This window comes from Cheilinus undulatus, linkage group 13, assembly GCF_018320785.1.
Source record: "Cheilinus undulatus linkage group 13, ASM1832078v1, whole genome shotgun sequence".
Taxonomy (NCBI): Eukaryota; Metazoa; Chordata; class Actinopteri; order Labriformes; family Labridae; genus Cheilinus; species Cheilinus undulatus.
Genome location: NC_054877.1, coordinates 27,753,296 through 27,769,068, shown reverse-complemented (window position 1 = coordinate 27,769,068; position 15,773 = coordinate 27,753,296). Strand labels below are relative to the sequence as shown.

The 15,773-nt window shown below is 39.9% G+C and overlaps 2 protein-coding genes across 3 annotated transcripts; one reads left to right on the top strand and one right to left on the bottom strand.

The window, feature by feature from the left end:
• The first annotated feature begins 28 nt into the window (after positions 1-28).
• ap1s3b (adaptor related protein complex 1 subunit sigma 3b) lies at positions 29-10,238 on the top strand. 2 transcript variants are annotated; one of them, XM_041804383.1, is made up of 6 exons: positions 29-176; positions 3,022-3,200; positions 3,357-3,465; positions 5,814-5,951; positions 9,330-9,391; positions 9,550-10,238. In XM_041804383.1, exons 1-5 carry the CDS (start codon positions 174-176, stop codon positions 9,369-9,371), a joined length of 471 nt encoding a protein of 156 aa, XP_041660317.1. In that variant the 5' UTR covers positions 29-173; the 3' UTR covers positions 9,372-9,391; positions 9,550-10,238. The 2 variants fall into 2 exon arrangements, with proteins under 2 accessions (XP_041660317.1, XP_041660319.1); XM_041804385.1 differs by lacking the exon at positions 9,330-9,391 and having other exon boundaries at positions 31-176.
• Positions 10,239-10,405: 167 nt separating this feature from the next.
• On the bottom strand, positions 10,406-13,473 carry scg2b (secretogranin II b). Its single transcript, XM_041802689.1, has 2 exons — positions 13,387-13,473; positions 10,406-12,957 (listed from the first exon to the last, which is right to left on the bottom strand). Exon 2 carries the CDS (start codon positions 12,938-12,940, stop codon positions 11,156-11,158), a length of 1,785 nt encoding a protein of 594 aa, XP_041658623.1. The 5' UTR covers positions 12,941-12,957; positions 13,387-13,473; the 3' UTR covers positions 10,406-11,155.
• Positions 13,474-15,773: the final 2,300 nt, after the last annotated feature.

Here is a 15,773-nt window from a genome sequence, read left to right as displayed (position 1 = left end):
GCGTCCAGCAGGCACCGACGGCGGCCAGGAGGGGCGGAGTTAACCAACTTTTCACAGTAGCTGAAGTGAACGACGGACAGATATGTCTTTAGCCGGTCTATTTGACCCTTTGTGAGGGTTAAAGGGCCTTTTTTATTCGTTTAATGTGTGTATAGCCCTGGCGCAGCTTCAAAATGGTAAGTGTTTTTTCATTCTCATTAAAATAGCGTCAGTCTACGCACAGCTGCTCACCTGTTGCACCTGTTGTCGCTGACAGGTAGCTAAAGAAGCTAAAATACTCCTGCTCACCACTTCCTGTAACGCTGACGCCGATTTGGTGTTAAATACCACTCTTAAGTGGCTCTTTTTTGATAAAAAATGAGGATTTTAGTGTATTTATTCTGAACTAAACGACAGTAGGAAGTAAGGTGTGTGTTTCCTTAACCTGTGGACCTCAGCAGAACAGGTTTCGTCACTATATTTTAGTCCTGCCCAGGTGGCAGTTTGAGGCTGTCCATATCAATTTGCCTACAAGCTTAGCAGGGGACACACACCTGGAAATACCAGTTTATTCTCGGTTTCAACCCTGCTTTCTTGAATTCTATTACGGCAGGGTGGCAGTGGTTTAAAACCGAACTTTCTCTAGCTGTAGTTCTTAAATGACTATTTCAAGAAACCAGTTAAACTGTCATATTAAAGGCTATGAAATTAGTTAATCCATTATTTGAACTGAACTTTTTCTGGCCTAAGTGATAATGTACACACGCCTCTTTTGAGGCCATTCTGTTTTAGCAACTTTTGTTTTTAAATACTTTGAATCCTTATTTTTGTCAAAGCTCATTTTCAAGCTCATCTGAAAAACGTGGAGTGTAACATTGCTTTGTGAATCAGATCGACTTGTAAATTGATTTTTACTGGTGGTATTCCAGACTTAAAACTCCTGTTTGGAATTCCTGCCTTGTTATAGAACAAGCTTTAATTAATACAGATAGCTATCATTTTTAGATCCGCAAAAGCAACTGGGACCATCAGCCATAAGATAGATTATTTATGCACTGCAAGTTTTAACATATTTTAATGAGAACCCTGCATATTTAGATGTATTGTCACTATTTGTTTGAATAAGTACTTTTTCGTAGTTAAAAAATAAATTAAAACTAGGTTTCCACATTTTGGAAAAATTGAAGAACAGATTCACAAGTAGGCTGCCATACTTGTTTAATACACTCTGGGTAGTGATATCAAATGGTCTCCTTACCACATCTTTCTGAGTGTACTCACCTCAGTCTACATTACAGTAGCTACTTCCTTATCCTCCTCTGTCCTTTAGTCTTTATAGAGCTCTCATTGAAATACTTAGAAATTCATATTTTAAACCCTAGAGCAGGGGTGTCAAACTCAAGGCCCGGGGGCCAAATGTGGCCCAAGGTGCAGTTTTACCCAACCCGCAAGATCATATCATACTTTATCTTAACTAGAGGTGGCTCACCTAAATTAAGTCTGCAAATTTCCTCTGGTATAAGAATTTAAATTTAACCTTGAAAATTACAAATAAACAGGTAAATACATAAATAAATAAAAATTAATAATTATAATTAATAATTAATTTAAAAAATCTGTAAAAGTAGAGAGTAGAAATAATTCTAGATAAATAGTGAGCACTAAGGAAAAGAAATTAATTTGTGTTTTCATTTCATATTTTCATTTTGCACTTCAAGATTATGACTTAAACTTAGGATTTTGACTTTTTATTTCATATTTTGACCTTTTTAATCAATAATTTTGACCTGTTTTTCTTAAATCATGACCTTTTTGACTCACAGTTTTTCATTTTAAATCATATTGTGACCTTTTAAACTCCTAACTTTGACTTTTAACCCCATATTTTCACTTTTTAAACTCCTGATATCGAATTTTATCTCATATTTTGACCTTATAGAGTCACAATTTTGAATTTTATCTTCTGTTTTGACTTTTTGAATTCTTGATTTTGTATTTTACATCATATCTTGACTTTTAAACTCACATTTGAACTCTATCTCTCTTAGATTTGCCTTTTAAAACCCTTATTTTGACTTTTAATTTTGTATTTTGACCTTTATGACTCATGAAGTTGACTTTTTATCTCAGATTTTGAGCCTTTAAACTCATTTATTCATTTATTTAGCATTTATTTGACACGAACACAGTAACAGTGATGCTGTGATATTTTATCATTTTGACTCTTTTTTTTTTTAATCTTAAAATTATTTATCATCACTGTTATATTTTCCCCATAATTCATTATTTGTGAAAACATGGTTGATTGTTTATGGTTAAATCTTGACCCTGTTGAGACCTCAGGCTAAACCTAAATTCAGGTTTCAGCCACTGCTATGATTGAGTTGGACACCCCTGCCCTAGAGTGTTATTGGTGGACATATTCATACGAAATAGCTGCTAACACCTTACAGTATCTTTAGTTGTACATTTGTTGTAGTAACGTGGTCATGCAATTCCTGCAGAACACCATTTGGGAACCACAGATCTAAATTAAATGTAATATTTTGCATAGAACAAAAAACATAATCATCGAAAATGCCATAAAAACACACCACCTGTATTTTGACCAATAATCCACTAATGGTCACACTCCACAAAAGCCCCATTCACATTTTCTGCTTCTCTTACCTCAACAATGAAAGGAAAAGGAAAAGAAATAGTGTATCAGTGTTTATTTTAGTTAGGGAAATAAACCCTTTTCTGATATTAGGAGAATGTATTTCCAACTTAAGGAAGGATATTCTCCAAACATCCGTTACCTAACTCTTGAGGAGGAAACTCTGATCTACTTTAACCTTCACATGTTTGCCTCTCTTTCCCAGTGAAGTTACTCTTTAATGAGCCTTTACAGGAACAGCACCTTGTCTGACCCTTTGTTGATGTTAGAGGGTAGTTAATAATGTCTATACCTGCCGACGCATGGCTGTTTGTGTCTGTCCCCTCAGCTCAGTCTTGTATCACAGTTGCCACTCTGACCCTGCTGCGTGTCTGTGTTGTCAGATGCGCTTCCTGCTGCTTTTCAGTCGCCAAGGGAAGCTGCGTCTGCAGAAGTGGTTCACGCCCATGGCAGAACGTGAAAAGAAGAAGATCATCAGGGACATGACCTCCATGGTGTTGTCACGGCAACCACGCTCCTGCAACTTCCTGCACTGGAAAGACCTGAAGATTATTTACAAGAGGTAGGTGCTGCCCCCACATGTTGGATTATTTATCTTCTTCCTAAGCAGCAGGATCACTGGTCTCTCTTCTGCACACATCTGTGCTTGCTCTGTTTAATGCGTAACTCAACTATAGATTTATTAAACAATGAAAACACTGTGTCACCTTTTCTTCAGGTATGCCAGCTTGTATTTCTGCTTGGCCATAGAGAACCAGGAGAATGAACTGTTGGCACTCGAGGTTATTCATCGCTATGTGGAGCTACTGGACAAATACTTTGGCAATGTATTTCATTGTTTTCTTTTCTTCTAATTTAATATCCAACGTTAGCCTGAAGTGTACTTGTTTAAATGTCATGTTTGATTAGAAGTAGAATCATCAGAGGAGAATGCACACAATGAAGAGATGCAAGAGAAATCACACTGGCATCATGATTGCAGTATGAACATTCACAATAAACACAACACAAAAGACTTTTTTTCATAGTAATAAATGGTAATTTATAAGGAAATAACTGCTTGCATTCATGATGACATATCCCACATTGTCTCATATCATCCAGGCCATATACATAAAAAAAATACTGCTTTTTTTTCTGGTTTGATTTTTTTTTTTTTTTGTATTTCATATATTGCAGGAGGAAAAGAAATCCTAATGGTGGTTTTTGGCATGCCACAAAGCCTGAAACTAGCATCAAATTACCATAATTTTGTAATCCTAAGCATGCAATATATAACCACTTATAGCCTGACAAAGAGTATTGTCATCATCTTTTTAGTTCATTAATTAACATAACTTTGCTTAATTTGAAATTAAACCATTTTTAAATCTTTTTTTTATCTTAAAACCTATCAGTCCCATAGAGTAAGCTCTTCTGACTTCACTATGCAATGTTTGGGGGAGATTCTTAATGATTGACTTTGATATCAATATTGTTATTGTTAAGAGTGTTATTTTGTTTAATTGGTTTGGCACCAGGAGACCTCTATATTATGGGCAGGTAGAATAGGATGGGTGGGCATCAGTGAAGGTGAGTGTTTTTTTAACAGGAAGGTTTGGATCAGGAGAATGCCAATTGTTTGTAAGAAACTTTTGTGATTTAACACTAAAGAAACTACATTTTTTTCAGAGACATTGACATTTTTTTTAATCCTTGTGTAAAATCCACTATCCCTGGACTGCAGAGGTCAGTTTGATTTTAAGTTTTTGTTTTGTTTGTTGATTGACAAGAGCAAATCAAAGACACATATTTGTCTCTGTCTAATTAGTCCCACAATCACAGCAACAGGTACTGGGCATTAGAGAAATATAACTCATTGTTTTCAGCTGAAAATAACATTTATCTTGATGTCTGATTTTAAAAAAGCAGTGCATACTAAATTGAGGATTCATTCCTTAAAAATAAAAGCACTGTTGGCTCTAAATCACTTTGGTAAGCTATTGGGAGACAGGTTTTTGCTATTATCCATCATTGTGCTGGTAGTTCAACCCACATTCGTAGCTACAGTAGACCCCTCAGAAATAAGGTGGCTATAAAAAATGAACACTCCCTTTTAAAATGTCATATTCTATGGTGCCTAAATATTTAAATTCAGAACTTTTCCCACCTTTAACATAAACAGTAAAGTCCAAACAATAAAATAAAAATCTTTTCATGAGGAAGTAATTGAAAAAGGTTGCATAAATTTGCACAACTGTAGACTAATACTTCTAATACTACATACCTCATTTGATTTTATAGAAATATTCAGTCATTTGGGGTACATGTTTATCAGCGTAGCCTCCCTTGACTTGGTAAAATCAGGTCTCTTCATAGATTTTCAGCAGGATTCAGGTCTGGGCTCTGGCCCCCAAACTCTTTCTGGTGAAGCCATTCTGTTCTAGTTTTGGATGCTTTGGGTCATTGTCATGCTGAAAGGTGAAATTGGTCTGTGTTTCCAGCTCTCTAGCTGATACCATAGATCATCATGATTTGGGGGCTGTGGTAAAGAAATTATGAACAATTCCATATACCAGTTAATTTGGCACAAAACCTCCAGGTATCTGCTAGAGGATGAAGATGAATTTTACCTTTCAGTGTGACAATGACCCAAAGCATAAATCCAAGTCTACAAAAGAATAACTTCACCAATTAAAGATAAGCCTTTTAGGGTGGCCCAGCCAGAGTCCAGACCTGAATCCTGCTGAAAATCTCCAGTGTGAGCTGAAGAGGTAAGCACATGAAACACTCTCATAATCTGACAGATTCTGAGCAAAGGAAGAGTAGGAAAATTCTACTAAGTTGAGATAGGCTACACTGACAGACTACTATCCAAAAACACAGACTGTTGTAATAAGATCCAAAGGTGCATAATTGCATTTGTTACAGGTTGCATTAAAGGTGGAAAATACATATTGAGGCCTTATTTTTACACCACAGAAAACCCACCTGTATATAATAGAATATTCATACTTGGACTGCATGTATCCATGAAGTCATTTTATTAAAATTCCTTAAAACTATGATGTATCAGTTTTTTTCAAGACAACCCCAGCCTAAATTAAGAGCTTATTATCTATTAAACAAGACTGGGATTATTATGAATTGTCTCATTTATATTTAATTTAAATAATCACCATCATACCTCTTCCAGGTGTGTGAGCTGGACATAATCTTTAACTTTGAGAAGGCCTATTTTATCCTGGATGAGTTTCTAATGGGAGGAGAGATACAAGAAACCTCCAAACAGACGGTGAACCGCTCCATCGAAGCTTCAGACATGTTACAGGAGGTGAGATGCTCTGACACACACTTTAGTGCATGACACAACACACACAACACAAGGTGTGGCTTTGCATCAGTGGTGTGATCATCTAACATCTGTTGCACAGCTCCAAATAGTTGATAAATGTAGTTTATAGCTGATTGTTTTATCTTGTCTGTTGGGTATTTAGAAGGGTTTGGGTGTCAGAAATTGGCAGAGCTCTTAAAAAACTTCTCATGAATCAAGTGTGTGTGGTTGTAGTAGTCAGTGTCATAATGAGATAAAATAACAGCGGGGCTGCTGAGTCTCTGGTGGGTCTTTGTCTTTAGGGGTGATTAGGCTTGGGATTTAATGTGTTGCTCCTTTCTTTCTATAGATTTGTGTTTGTGCTGCTGTCTCTATCCCCCCTCTGTCTGCCTGTGTGCATCTCTCTGTCTCTACCTGTCAGTATGTTTACATGCATCATAAAGTTGAGCTACAGTTGTAGCTTGAATACGCAGTTTAACTGAACTGTTGTCTGTTCAAGTATACCAGGGGGAGCATGTTTGCCTAGATGGTGATATGTCCCCTCTCAGCTATTTACTGTGGACTGTCTTTCATTTGACCTTGCTAACAAGTTAGCAAGTAGCTAACTGATTGTATGTGTAAAGTGAAGACATGGACAAACTTTACAGCTCTATACATTCTATAAACTCTATTGTATAAACCCATACTTTACTTTTACAAATGAGATGAAAACCATACCTCTAGTAGGGCTTGGCAGTATGACCTAAAATTGCTATGAAAGGTTTTTTTGCCCTTTGCAGTAATAGTGTTATTACAACATTACACAGTTAATGCACATAAATGCATATTCAGATGTTGAAACCCCCCTTCTCCTAAAACAACCCTTTGATGGCATACTCGTCTTATGTCTATGCATAAGATAACAGAAAATGATTTTACAAGTCTGTCTGTGTGAAATTCTTTGTAGTTCAAATTTTCATTTCTCTCCTGCTTAGGTGTCATGCTCCAACTGACAACACCACATTTTCTGCTGTGAGTGTTCACAATAAAGGCACTGGAGCAATAACAACTACAGACTTTTACTGTGAAGAATTCATAGGACATGGCTTGTTTTAACAATGAGTTAGCTTAGCTTTAGCAGAGGGGTTGGCGTATGGAGTGAATGGAGCTACTGTATTTACAGCTGTTTCTCCAACCTTGTTTAACTCCACAGCACGCTTATTTGAGTCATCATAAACTTAAAAACTCAAAGCAAGGCATCAGTTAAAACACGCCTTTAAACTGTTGCTTTAACTGTTGCATTATATTATCAGTATGATAGCGTTATCAGCAGATGTTAGCTGCAAAAAAGATTTATGGTATTGATATTTAAAACCTATATTTTGGCTGTAAAATTTGCCTATACCAGCTGTCTTACTGTATTGTTTATTCGTCATCATTCCTTACGCTTTAAAGCAGGGCTATTCAATTACAAATTCAACTGGGCCAAATTTAAAATCAAGAAATGTAGCCGGGCCAGACATGTTGGGTGTCCAGTAAGCAGCAAGGTGATCTCAAATTTTGAACCAATACAGATCAATTTGATGAAAAATATGCACTTTTGTATTCATAGTCTCCCTTTTAAACCCAGCAACATGACAAAAGCACATCAAAAAGTGCGTAAAAACACAACAACAGATCTGTATTTGAACATAACCTGAGGTAGTAGAAATGTTTTTTCCCACTTGAATAAATAAAAAATAAATAGAATGAAAAATAAAATGAAATTCCATAAGTAATAATTTTGATCACATCTTACCCAGGCATATCTTAAAGTGCATAAAAACTAAATTCGTACAGTTGTAGCTACTGTTGAAAAGGACATGTTTTATACTCTGTGTCCTGGGGCTACATCTGTCAGCATCGCTAGCCACTCTTCAAAACAATGCAGTGCATTGTAGGTGGAGTGCTGCATTCATCGCTGAAATACTGTTGAAATTTGTGACAACCTGCGAAACAGGTTGCCCTCTACATTTCTGGCATGACCACAGGCTGGGCCACTTGGGGGTTGGTTCTGGGCCGCATGTAGCCCCTGGGCCGCTAATTGAATAGGCCTGCTTTAAAGTGTTTTAAGGACTGTAATTTATTAATTTGTTCATCCTTAATCTTTTAATTGTGTTTTTTAAGGACTGAAGTTTTAGGTCTAAACCACATTTACATATCTGTATTGGCTTAAATTATTCTGGAAATATCATCAAAAGTCAAATATAATCAAAAATCCTAACCTTGCAAAGCAGATGGATACGCCCGTTTCCGTGCTTCTCACTGGCCAATCCATCTTGCAAAGCTCCCATCTGAACAGTTTGGGCCCGGTTAGAAAGTGACAGGACCAATCAGCGTCGAGGGGCAGTACTTTCGGGTGTGGCTGAGTCGTAACGTAAACAAGCAGCAACAAGAGGCCGGTGCAGTTATGGCAGAAGACATTAGTGTGGACGCTGCTAAAGCCCCAGTTTCATCAGAGCTTGACGACTTTTCTTCGTTAAAAGAAGAACAAAGAACAGCACTTAGTTGTTTTCTTTTCAAAAACAACAAGTCGTGTACTGACATGTCTACAGTCGCCATGGTTCACTTTATGCAGTTCTCTGTGGAGTTTACTCCTCAGCAGGGGTGCACCTTGGTAGTGGCTACGTCACAGGTTTTGTTGCTCTGATTGGCCTGTAAAGACGTAACAGATGTGGCAAAGGCTCAGCCCTTTCCCAAATGCTGTTTATGAGAGGTTTACCAGATGGCGTGTCAGGTAACAGAAATAATGCATCCCTAGTTATTATATAAATGGCCATAGTGCTAGGGTTAAGATAAACGGAGTAAATCCATTTCAGCTCACAGCTTGTGTTAAAACCTGAGACAGGCTGACAGAGACGCTTTGCAAACTCACTGTATGTTGCTGTTATTACACACATCATACTTGGAGAGGAGTGACTGTGGAGCAAACACAAAACCTAGTCTAGTCTAGTCCAATTAAAGCTTATACATGAAAGACAAAATAGACCTCCAACTGTATTATCTAGGTATGTTAGTCCAACTTTAATCAATTTAGCATGATTTCAAGAGTTTACACACATTTTTAAAGTCTAGTTTTAGTCAAAATAACACAATTATTTAATTAATTTTAATGTCATGTAAACATACTGACTGTGATTGGGATAGAGAGATGGATTTCTCTGGACCGCGGCGTAGGTTTTAGTGTTTGGCTGATGCTTCCCCCTCTCCCCTCCCTGTAGGTCTGTGGCTCTGTGTGGTACGGTAGTTAATGGGTGTGTTGTTCTGTGCCTCTGAGCAGCGCTGACTAACACTTGACAATGCAGAGTTGGACTGTGCGCAGCGTAGCCTCCTCATTCATTTTGACTATTATCGCTTCAGGATGACAGCAGTGAGTGGTATGAGGTGGAGCTGTTTGGATGACCTTGAATATGGACAGAAAGGTTAGATGTTCTGCTTGTGTTAGTCACGTACCTTGTGTTGGTGTGCTCAGCATTCAATAGCAGCTCGTGTGTGGATGTCTGCCTGCCTGTGAATATTAATTGTCTTACAATGTGTGTTTACAAGGCTGACGATCTTATTTCTCACTCTGTTTTTCTAGACCATGGAGGAATATATGAGCAAACCAGCATTTTAGCGCACGCCTGGATTAAATAAAAAAGACTTAAAGTAACAGCGGAGGAATACAGGAGCCAAATGTACTGTTTATGAGTCAAAGTTTCTGAAAACAAAACAGGGATTAATTTGATACCCCTGAACTTTTTCTAAAGATGATGAGCACACTGAATGTCTTCTTGCCTTTACTGCAAAGTAACTTCTTTTTCAAGTAAGCCTAATGTTTTATTGTTGTGTGCTAAAATGAAGGGTAGGAAGGGATGATTTTTTAATTAGCTGTTTGAATTAAGTGAAGTAGAAATAGATGAATATGATGTGATAATGAAGTCATTTTAGATTTGTAAGAGTGTTTCATCATTTTTAAAAACCATGTTAATATATTGATGATTAATTCTCGGGACACTACAAATTGTTGGTCAGGAAAAGAAAGTAATGTGTAAAAAAAAAAAAAAAAACTAAATGTATTTATAAATAATGTTCTTGATGTGTTTTTGATTCCAGCTTCTTCCCACACTCATTTTGAGGGACACTTTCTTACCGTTTTGCATCTTTATAACCGTTAACTCATATGTTTGTCTTGAAGACAGAGCAGTTTCTGATGTGGGTGTGAATGTCTTTTTATAATGTGCAATTTATCATGTTGAATCTTTTAATTAAAGTATGTTTTGATACACAGCTGACTTTTTGAGTTGTCATTACAGCAGTTCCTCCTGACATCAAAGATCACCACACGTCTTAAAAGAAGGGAAAAGGTGTTTTTAAAAATCCCTTGAGAATGTAAACTCTGGATGGTGTTTTTAATAAGACAACACAACTCAGAAAGAAGAAAAATAATACCGCTGATGCTTTATTCATCTGTGATCGATCACACATTATTGAACATGTACAAAATGGTTTAAAAATGAGCATACATAGCACAACCACTGGTAGGCCGACAATACAGAGCTTCGCAGTATGAAAGGGCTGGAAGGCAGGCGACGATCTGCTATTTAGACTTTGAAATAATCATCCATGATAACATTAAACCCACTAACCCTGAATGTATCAAGAGTCAAAACAACACTTGTTCTGTGCCATAATAAACTCCCATAATGCTCCTGTAGTTCTCCTGTCAGTATACTGTATGCTTGTGTTTTACTGGCCCAGTCTGCATGACCGTTAACAGATATATTCACGTATAGATGAAAAACAAGTGTTCTAACCGGCACTCTGTTGATTATAATTGAAAATATAGGCCCGTTCCTGTTTGCAAACAACATTAATGTAAACAAACCTTTAACATTGTCACAAAACTTTATTAACATCAGTTTCCATAGTGAAATAGTGATATTATTTGATGTATTTATAGGCAATTTGGGAGTAAAGACAGGTTTACATCCAATCATTTTGAGGATGTCTTTTCTATTGATTGCACCTTTAACATTTTTAAAATGTCCTTGCAGCAAGTAGGGACTTTTTTAAATGTTCATTTTCGTAAGGATGACATTATAAGCTATAATTCTATAATAGAAATTTGTAAACTATATCACGTCCACCAAACTTTATTTTTGAGACAGTATAAATACTATATTCTGGATTTCCTGCGTCTTAAGCTACATCCCAGCCGCTGTTTTCTCCCGGAGCTCCTTCCCTTCCTCCACCTCTTCATTGACGGTCTGTGGCGCTGACGTCTTGGCCGTGATCTCCTCTTTTCCTTGCATCTCCGTGGGGTTGACCCCCTCTGTGGCGACCTCGGTCTCCCTCTTGGCCACTGGCCTTTTTTCAGCGTCCGCTTGCCCCAAGTAATCCTTCAAAGCCCTCTCATACAGCTCGTAGGGGAACTGGCCCTTCAGCTGCGCCTGCGTGTCCCTCTTGGCGATGGGGTTGGGGTACTCGGTGAGGATTTTGGCCGCTAGGTAGGTGGTCACTTCGTCTTCTACGTCGCCATCCTCGTCTTCATCATCAGCAGCAGCAGCCTGGCGCTTTAGGGGCATTTTATTGAGCTCGGATAGAAACAGGTTCTCCCTACGTCCGGAGGGCGGAGGGATTTTAAGCGGGCCTGAACTTGCTCCTTGACTGGGCGCTGCGGGGATTCTGTCAGAGGACGTCTTCAGGGGTCTCTGCACCACAGGATACTCGTTACTGATGGTTTCCACGCCGATGATGTCCAGAAAGTCCTCCCTGTCCATGTCCTCATTGGCGGGCTTGTTCTTCAGTGGCAGTCTGCGGCTGAAGTACCGGATCTTGGGGTTCTGGCCGGTGGTGTAGCGGACAGGAGCGTGGGGGTCGCGGTGGAGCTTCCTTAGCTCCTGTGTGAGCAGCATGTCAATGAGGTCCTGCGGAGGGACGTGGAGCTTCAATGAAAGCTCCAGCAGCTCCTTCACCGTCCGGGGATCCACGATGGAGGGGCGGATGAGTCTCTTCCTCTGCTCCCCGGTCTTATCCCTCTTCTGGGTCTGGTCGCTCATCTCCAGGACCTTCAACAGGTAGTAGTCCACGAGCTTGGTGTCGTCATCAGCTTCCTCTTGGTCCTGGCTCGCCCTGCGCTGCATCTCCTCCCTCTCTGCCTCCTCCTGCTCCCCGAGCGCTCTGTCCATCTCTTCATGGCTCCCGTTTTCCAACTCCTCCGTCTCTTCTCTCTCCTCCACGGGGACCCACTCCTCTCCCCCGGCCACATCTTCATAGGCCTGGTTCCTCAGGCTGATTCCCTCCTCCTCTTCCTCATCTTCATCCCCGAATATGTCTCTCTTCTGGCCGCCGACTGAGGGCATCCTTCCCAGCTCCTCGAAGATGGAGCGTAAATTGGCGAGGCTCTGAGGTGTGTACTGCTCATCCAGATCCTCTGTAGCCCTCTTGGCTGCGTCCGCGTTCTCCTCGTCCTCAAACATGAGTGGGTATTTCTTGTGAGGTCTGGGGTAATTACTGTAGTCTGCCGGCGCACTCTCGGGGACTTCCGTGTCTTTGGTGCGGTGCCTGTGCGTGCGCCTGTCGTTCCTTGGCGCAGACGCGGGGCTGATCTTTGCGTCTTTCCCGGCTTGGTCCTGCAGAGATCTGAGCAGGGCTTTCATCAGCTGCTCAGCGGTAATGTCCTGCCTCTGCTGCGCAGCGGGGGCAGACTGGCGGTCCCCTGGAGCCTCATCCTGCTGCGAGGCGAGCTGGAGCAGGACCCTGAACTTGTCTACTTCGTCGTAATCCGCGGGTTCAGCTCGCCCTCCATTTCTCTGCTTCAGGTTCTCGATGTACTCCAGGGCTTTCATCATGTCGGAGCCCTCACTCTCCCCGCCTCGGAGCCTGTAGTGGCGGGGCAGAGACGCTGCCTGCACGGCGCATCCATGGAGGAGGAAGGCGAGCAGGACCACGGCTCCCCCCGCGGGCAACTTGTGGTGAAAATGCAGCATTATAGGCTTTTTATTACCTGGAAGTCAAAAGAGAACAAAATGTTTTAGAGGATAAAGGTAGAAATGCATTTTCACCGAATAATACGAGCTTAAACCTACTAGAAAGTAGAGCGTCACTGAGCGCGAGACTGTTTTGTATGCTATCAGGCAAATTGAAAACGATGCTGCGCGTGAGGAGCACATCACTGATGAGTCACCTCCCGCGTTGTTGTGGGCAACCTCAACATCCGAGTTCCAGTGAACAACACAAACCTTAAAAATGTGCTTATTCATTTCTTTGTGGCAACATGTTTGATCATCGACTGTTGAGCGACATCGTCGTTAACCTCTATTGTTAATTTGAGGGGGGAAAAAACAACGTAGAAAAAAACTGGTTATCAATCTGTTCAATAAAGACATGCTAATGTGCCAGAATACCCCAATATCGTACGAAATCCGCGTCTTACCTTTGGCAATAAAGCTCAGACAGCAGTGAAGGTGTTTATCATCGCCTCTAGAAGCGGTCTCGTTCTCTTCTGTTTTCAGCACTTGGACAGCTCCCTTTCGTTATATGAGGGGACACCTGACCACCGCGTCATCACACAACACACGCAAGAGCCGCTCCGAAAAAATCCATATAAATGATTCAGGTTTATGATATGGCATACCAAAGAACCTCGCTGTGTTAAAAATAGTTCTCTTCGCTGTCTGCTGCACAGCAGAGGTCTGTAAAAGCATATCGACTGGATGGAAAGGCGGTTTTAAAAGCCTGGAAGTATGCATTGACTGCAGAGCTAGATCTCATGGTGATACGTTTATGTTCACATTGAAATATCAGAGGATTTCAGCTTTTCTTCTTGCATAAAAACATAAATGAAATCTTCATTCACAAAAGCACTGTTTATTTGTTTCTTTCATCATACATCATGCAGTTTAACGGTGCCAAAAATCCTTTCACAATGTCGTGCCACAATAAAGTTAATTTAAGAATCTAGAAATGAAGTGTTTTGCAGTTTTTTTCGTCATGGTAGTTGAAGAGTTAAACCCTCTAGCGATGACTCACAGACTAAAACCACCGCGGAGTTGCTGTCGCAGTTTAGCAGCCACCTCTCTCTCTCTCTCTCTCTCTCTCCTCTGGCTCTTTCCACAGGCAGGTCGGCAGGATGAAGGGGCAGCAGCACGACACCTGATGACGGAAGGTCAGGGATAGGGTGTGACAGAGATCACGGTGTAATCAGAAGCCTAGGGTAACGCTAAAAAGAGAATCTGTGACCTTTATTCAGTTCAATTCAATAAGCTTTATTGGCATGGAAACATCATTGTCACTGCCAAAGACAAATATAATAACAATAACAGAGAAAAAAAGTATTGGAATTAGTGTATGTATCAGCATTTTGGGTTACTTTAAAATTATGGTACAAACTGCAGAAATTTTAATCAATTTCTTAAAAATGTGTTTAGGCAGTCCACAGTTCTCTTCATGGTGGTGATGTGGTGTTTCAGGCTTGACATTAACACCTGCCACAACCAACTGCTGGCAGATTTCAGCCATGGCAATGAGAGCAGTGACTCCCACTAGCCACTTTGGCAGGTTGAATCTATTGCTGACCAATTCTGTCCTCTATTCTACCTGGAATTAGTGGTTAGCACCAGTGTTTGTGAACATTGTTGTAGTGGTAGATTCAAAATAAATGCAAGGTGCTAGATTTGTGCTCACTTTATATTAGATCACAACTTTTGTTGGTCACTTTTTTCAGTGTTCTCCAGGGTGGATGAGAAGAACCATGAAAAGTTGGGGGTATAACATTCATTAAAGTGGAAATGACTTGTCCCTAAAGTCCTTGTACAATGGACAGGAAGTAGAAAGTGCAGGTCTGTTTCCACTTCCTGTTGGCTGCAGTGGGTGCACGGTCTTTGCTCTTTCGGTATCAGCTTTGTCTGTGGGTTGTGCTCATCTATTGTCATGATAGATGGCTTCAGTTATACAAATATTGAGTAGATTTTCTAATATTTAAGATATAATTTTAAAATAGCTGAAAGATAGTTATATTTTTATGCATATTTTTTGAAAATGTTATATGCATATATGTAGCCAGGGCTGGCCACAAGTGGCCATGACCACCCTATCAATCTGAGCAGCCACCTCAAAATTCCTAACTGAGGTTGGTTTTGTGCCTTGTCAGAGGTGGGACTTAAACTAGCTACTAGAATATTGTACTCAAGTAGGGTTAATTCAACAACCTTTTAAGCATGTAACACAGTTTGCATTGCCAAAGCAGTGTACTTCACCAAGCAGATATGGAAGCTTCTGTTCATTGTTCAAACTGGTGAAATCTTTTATTTTGCTGGTAAAAAGTGGAAAGAACTTGTCCCTGGTGTCCTGGTGTTAAGGACAGGTGGTTAGAAAGTGGAGCTCTGTTTCATCCTCCTGTTGGCTGCAGCGGGTGCACAGTTACAAAAAAGTTACTGTTAAAGTTACTGCCACTGAAACTCACTCAAGAGGGGGTAAAACTACTGGTCAGATCTACTCAAGAAAAGGTAAAAACTACTTTAAAAGTTGACTCAAAATATCCTTCTTAGGACCGGATTGTTACTTTTGATAACTAAATGGAGTGGGGTTGAAAAGTAAAGAAAGATTTTTCTTTCCTGTGTAGTTCAGAAACAACAAGAGATTATGAATCTACATGTCAGGTTATTTAATCAAAGGTACATTTATCAAAGTGCAATGCATCAATACATTTTAGGTGTTATGTCATTTCATTCTCTTGCTATGAGAGCATCATGAAGTAGCATTAACCAAGTAACTGATCAGCCTTATGTAGCCAATGGAAAGCTTAGACTGCCTCCTTTAGTC

What these genes read in the sequence shown, in the direction of transcription:
- ap1s3b (XM_041804383.1), top strand. An exon ending in CTGAAGATTATTTACAAGAG is followed by an intron (nt 3,201 to 3,356) that starts GTAGGTGCTGCC and finishes CCTTTTCTTCAG; the next exon opens with GTATGCCAGCTTGTATTTCT. An exon ending in TGGACAAATACTTTGGCAAT is followed by an intron (nt 3,466 to 5,813) that starts GTATTTCATTGT and finishes TACCTCTTCCAG; the next exon opens with GTGTGTGAGCTGGACATAAT.
- scg2b (XM_041802689.1), bottom strand. Translation starts at nt 12,940, where the DNA reads ATGCTGCATTTTCACCACAAGTTGCCCGCGGGGGGAGCCGTGGTCCTG.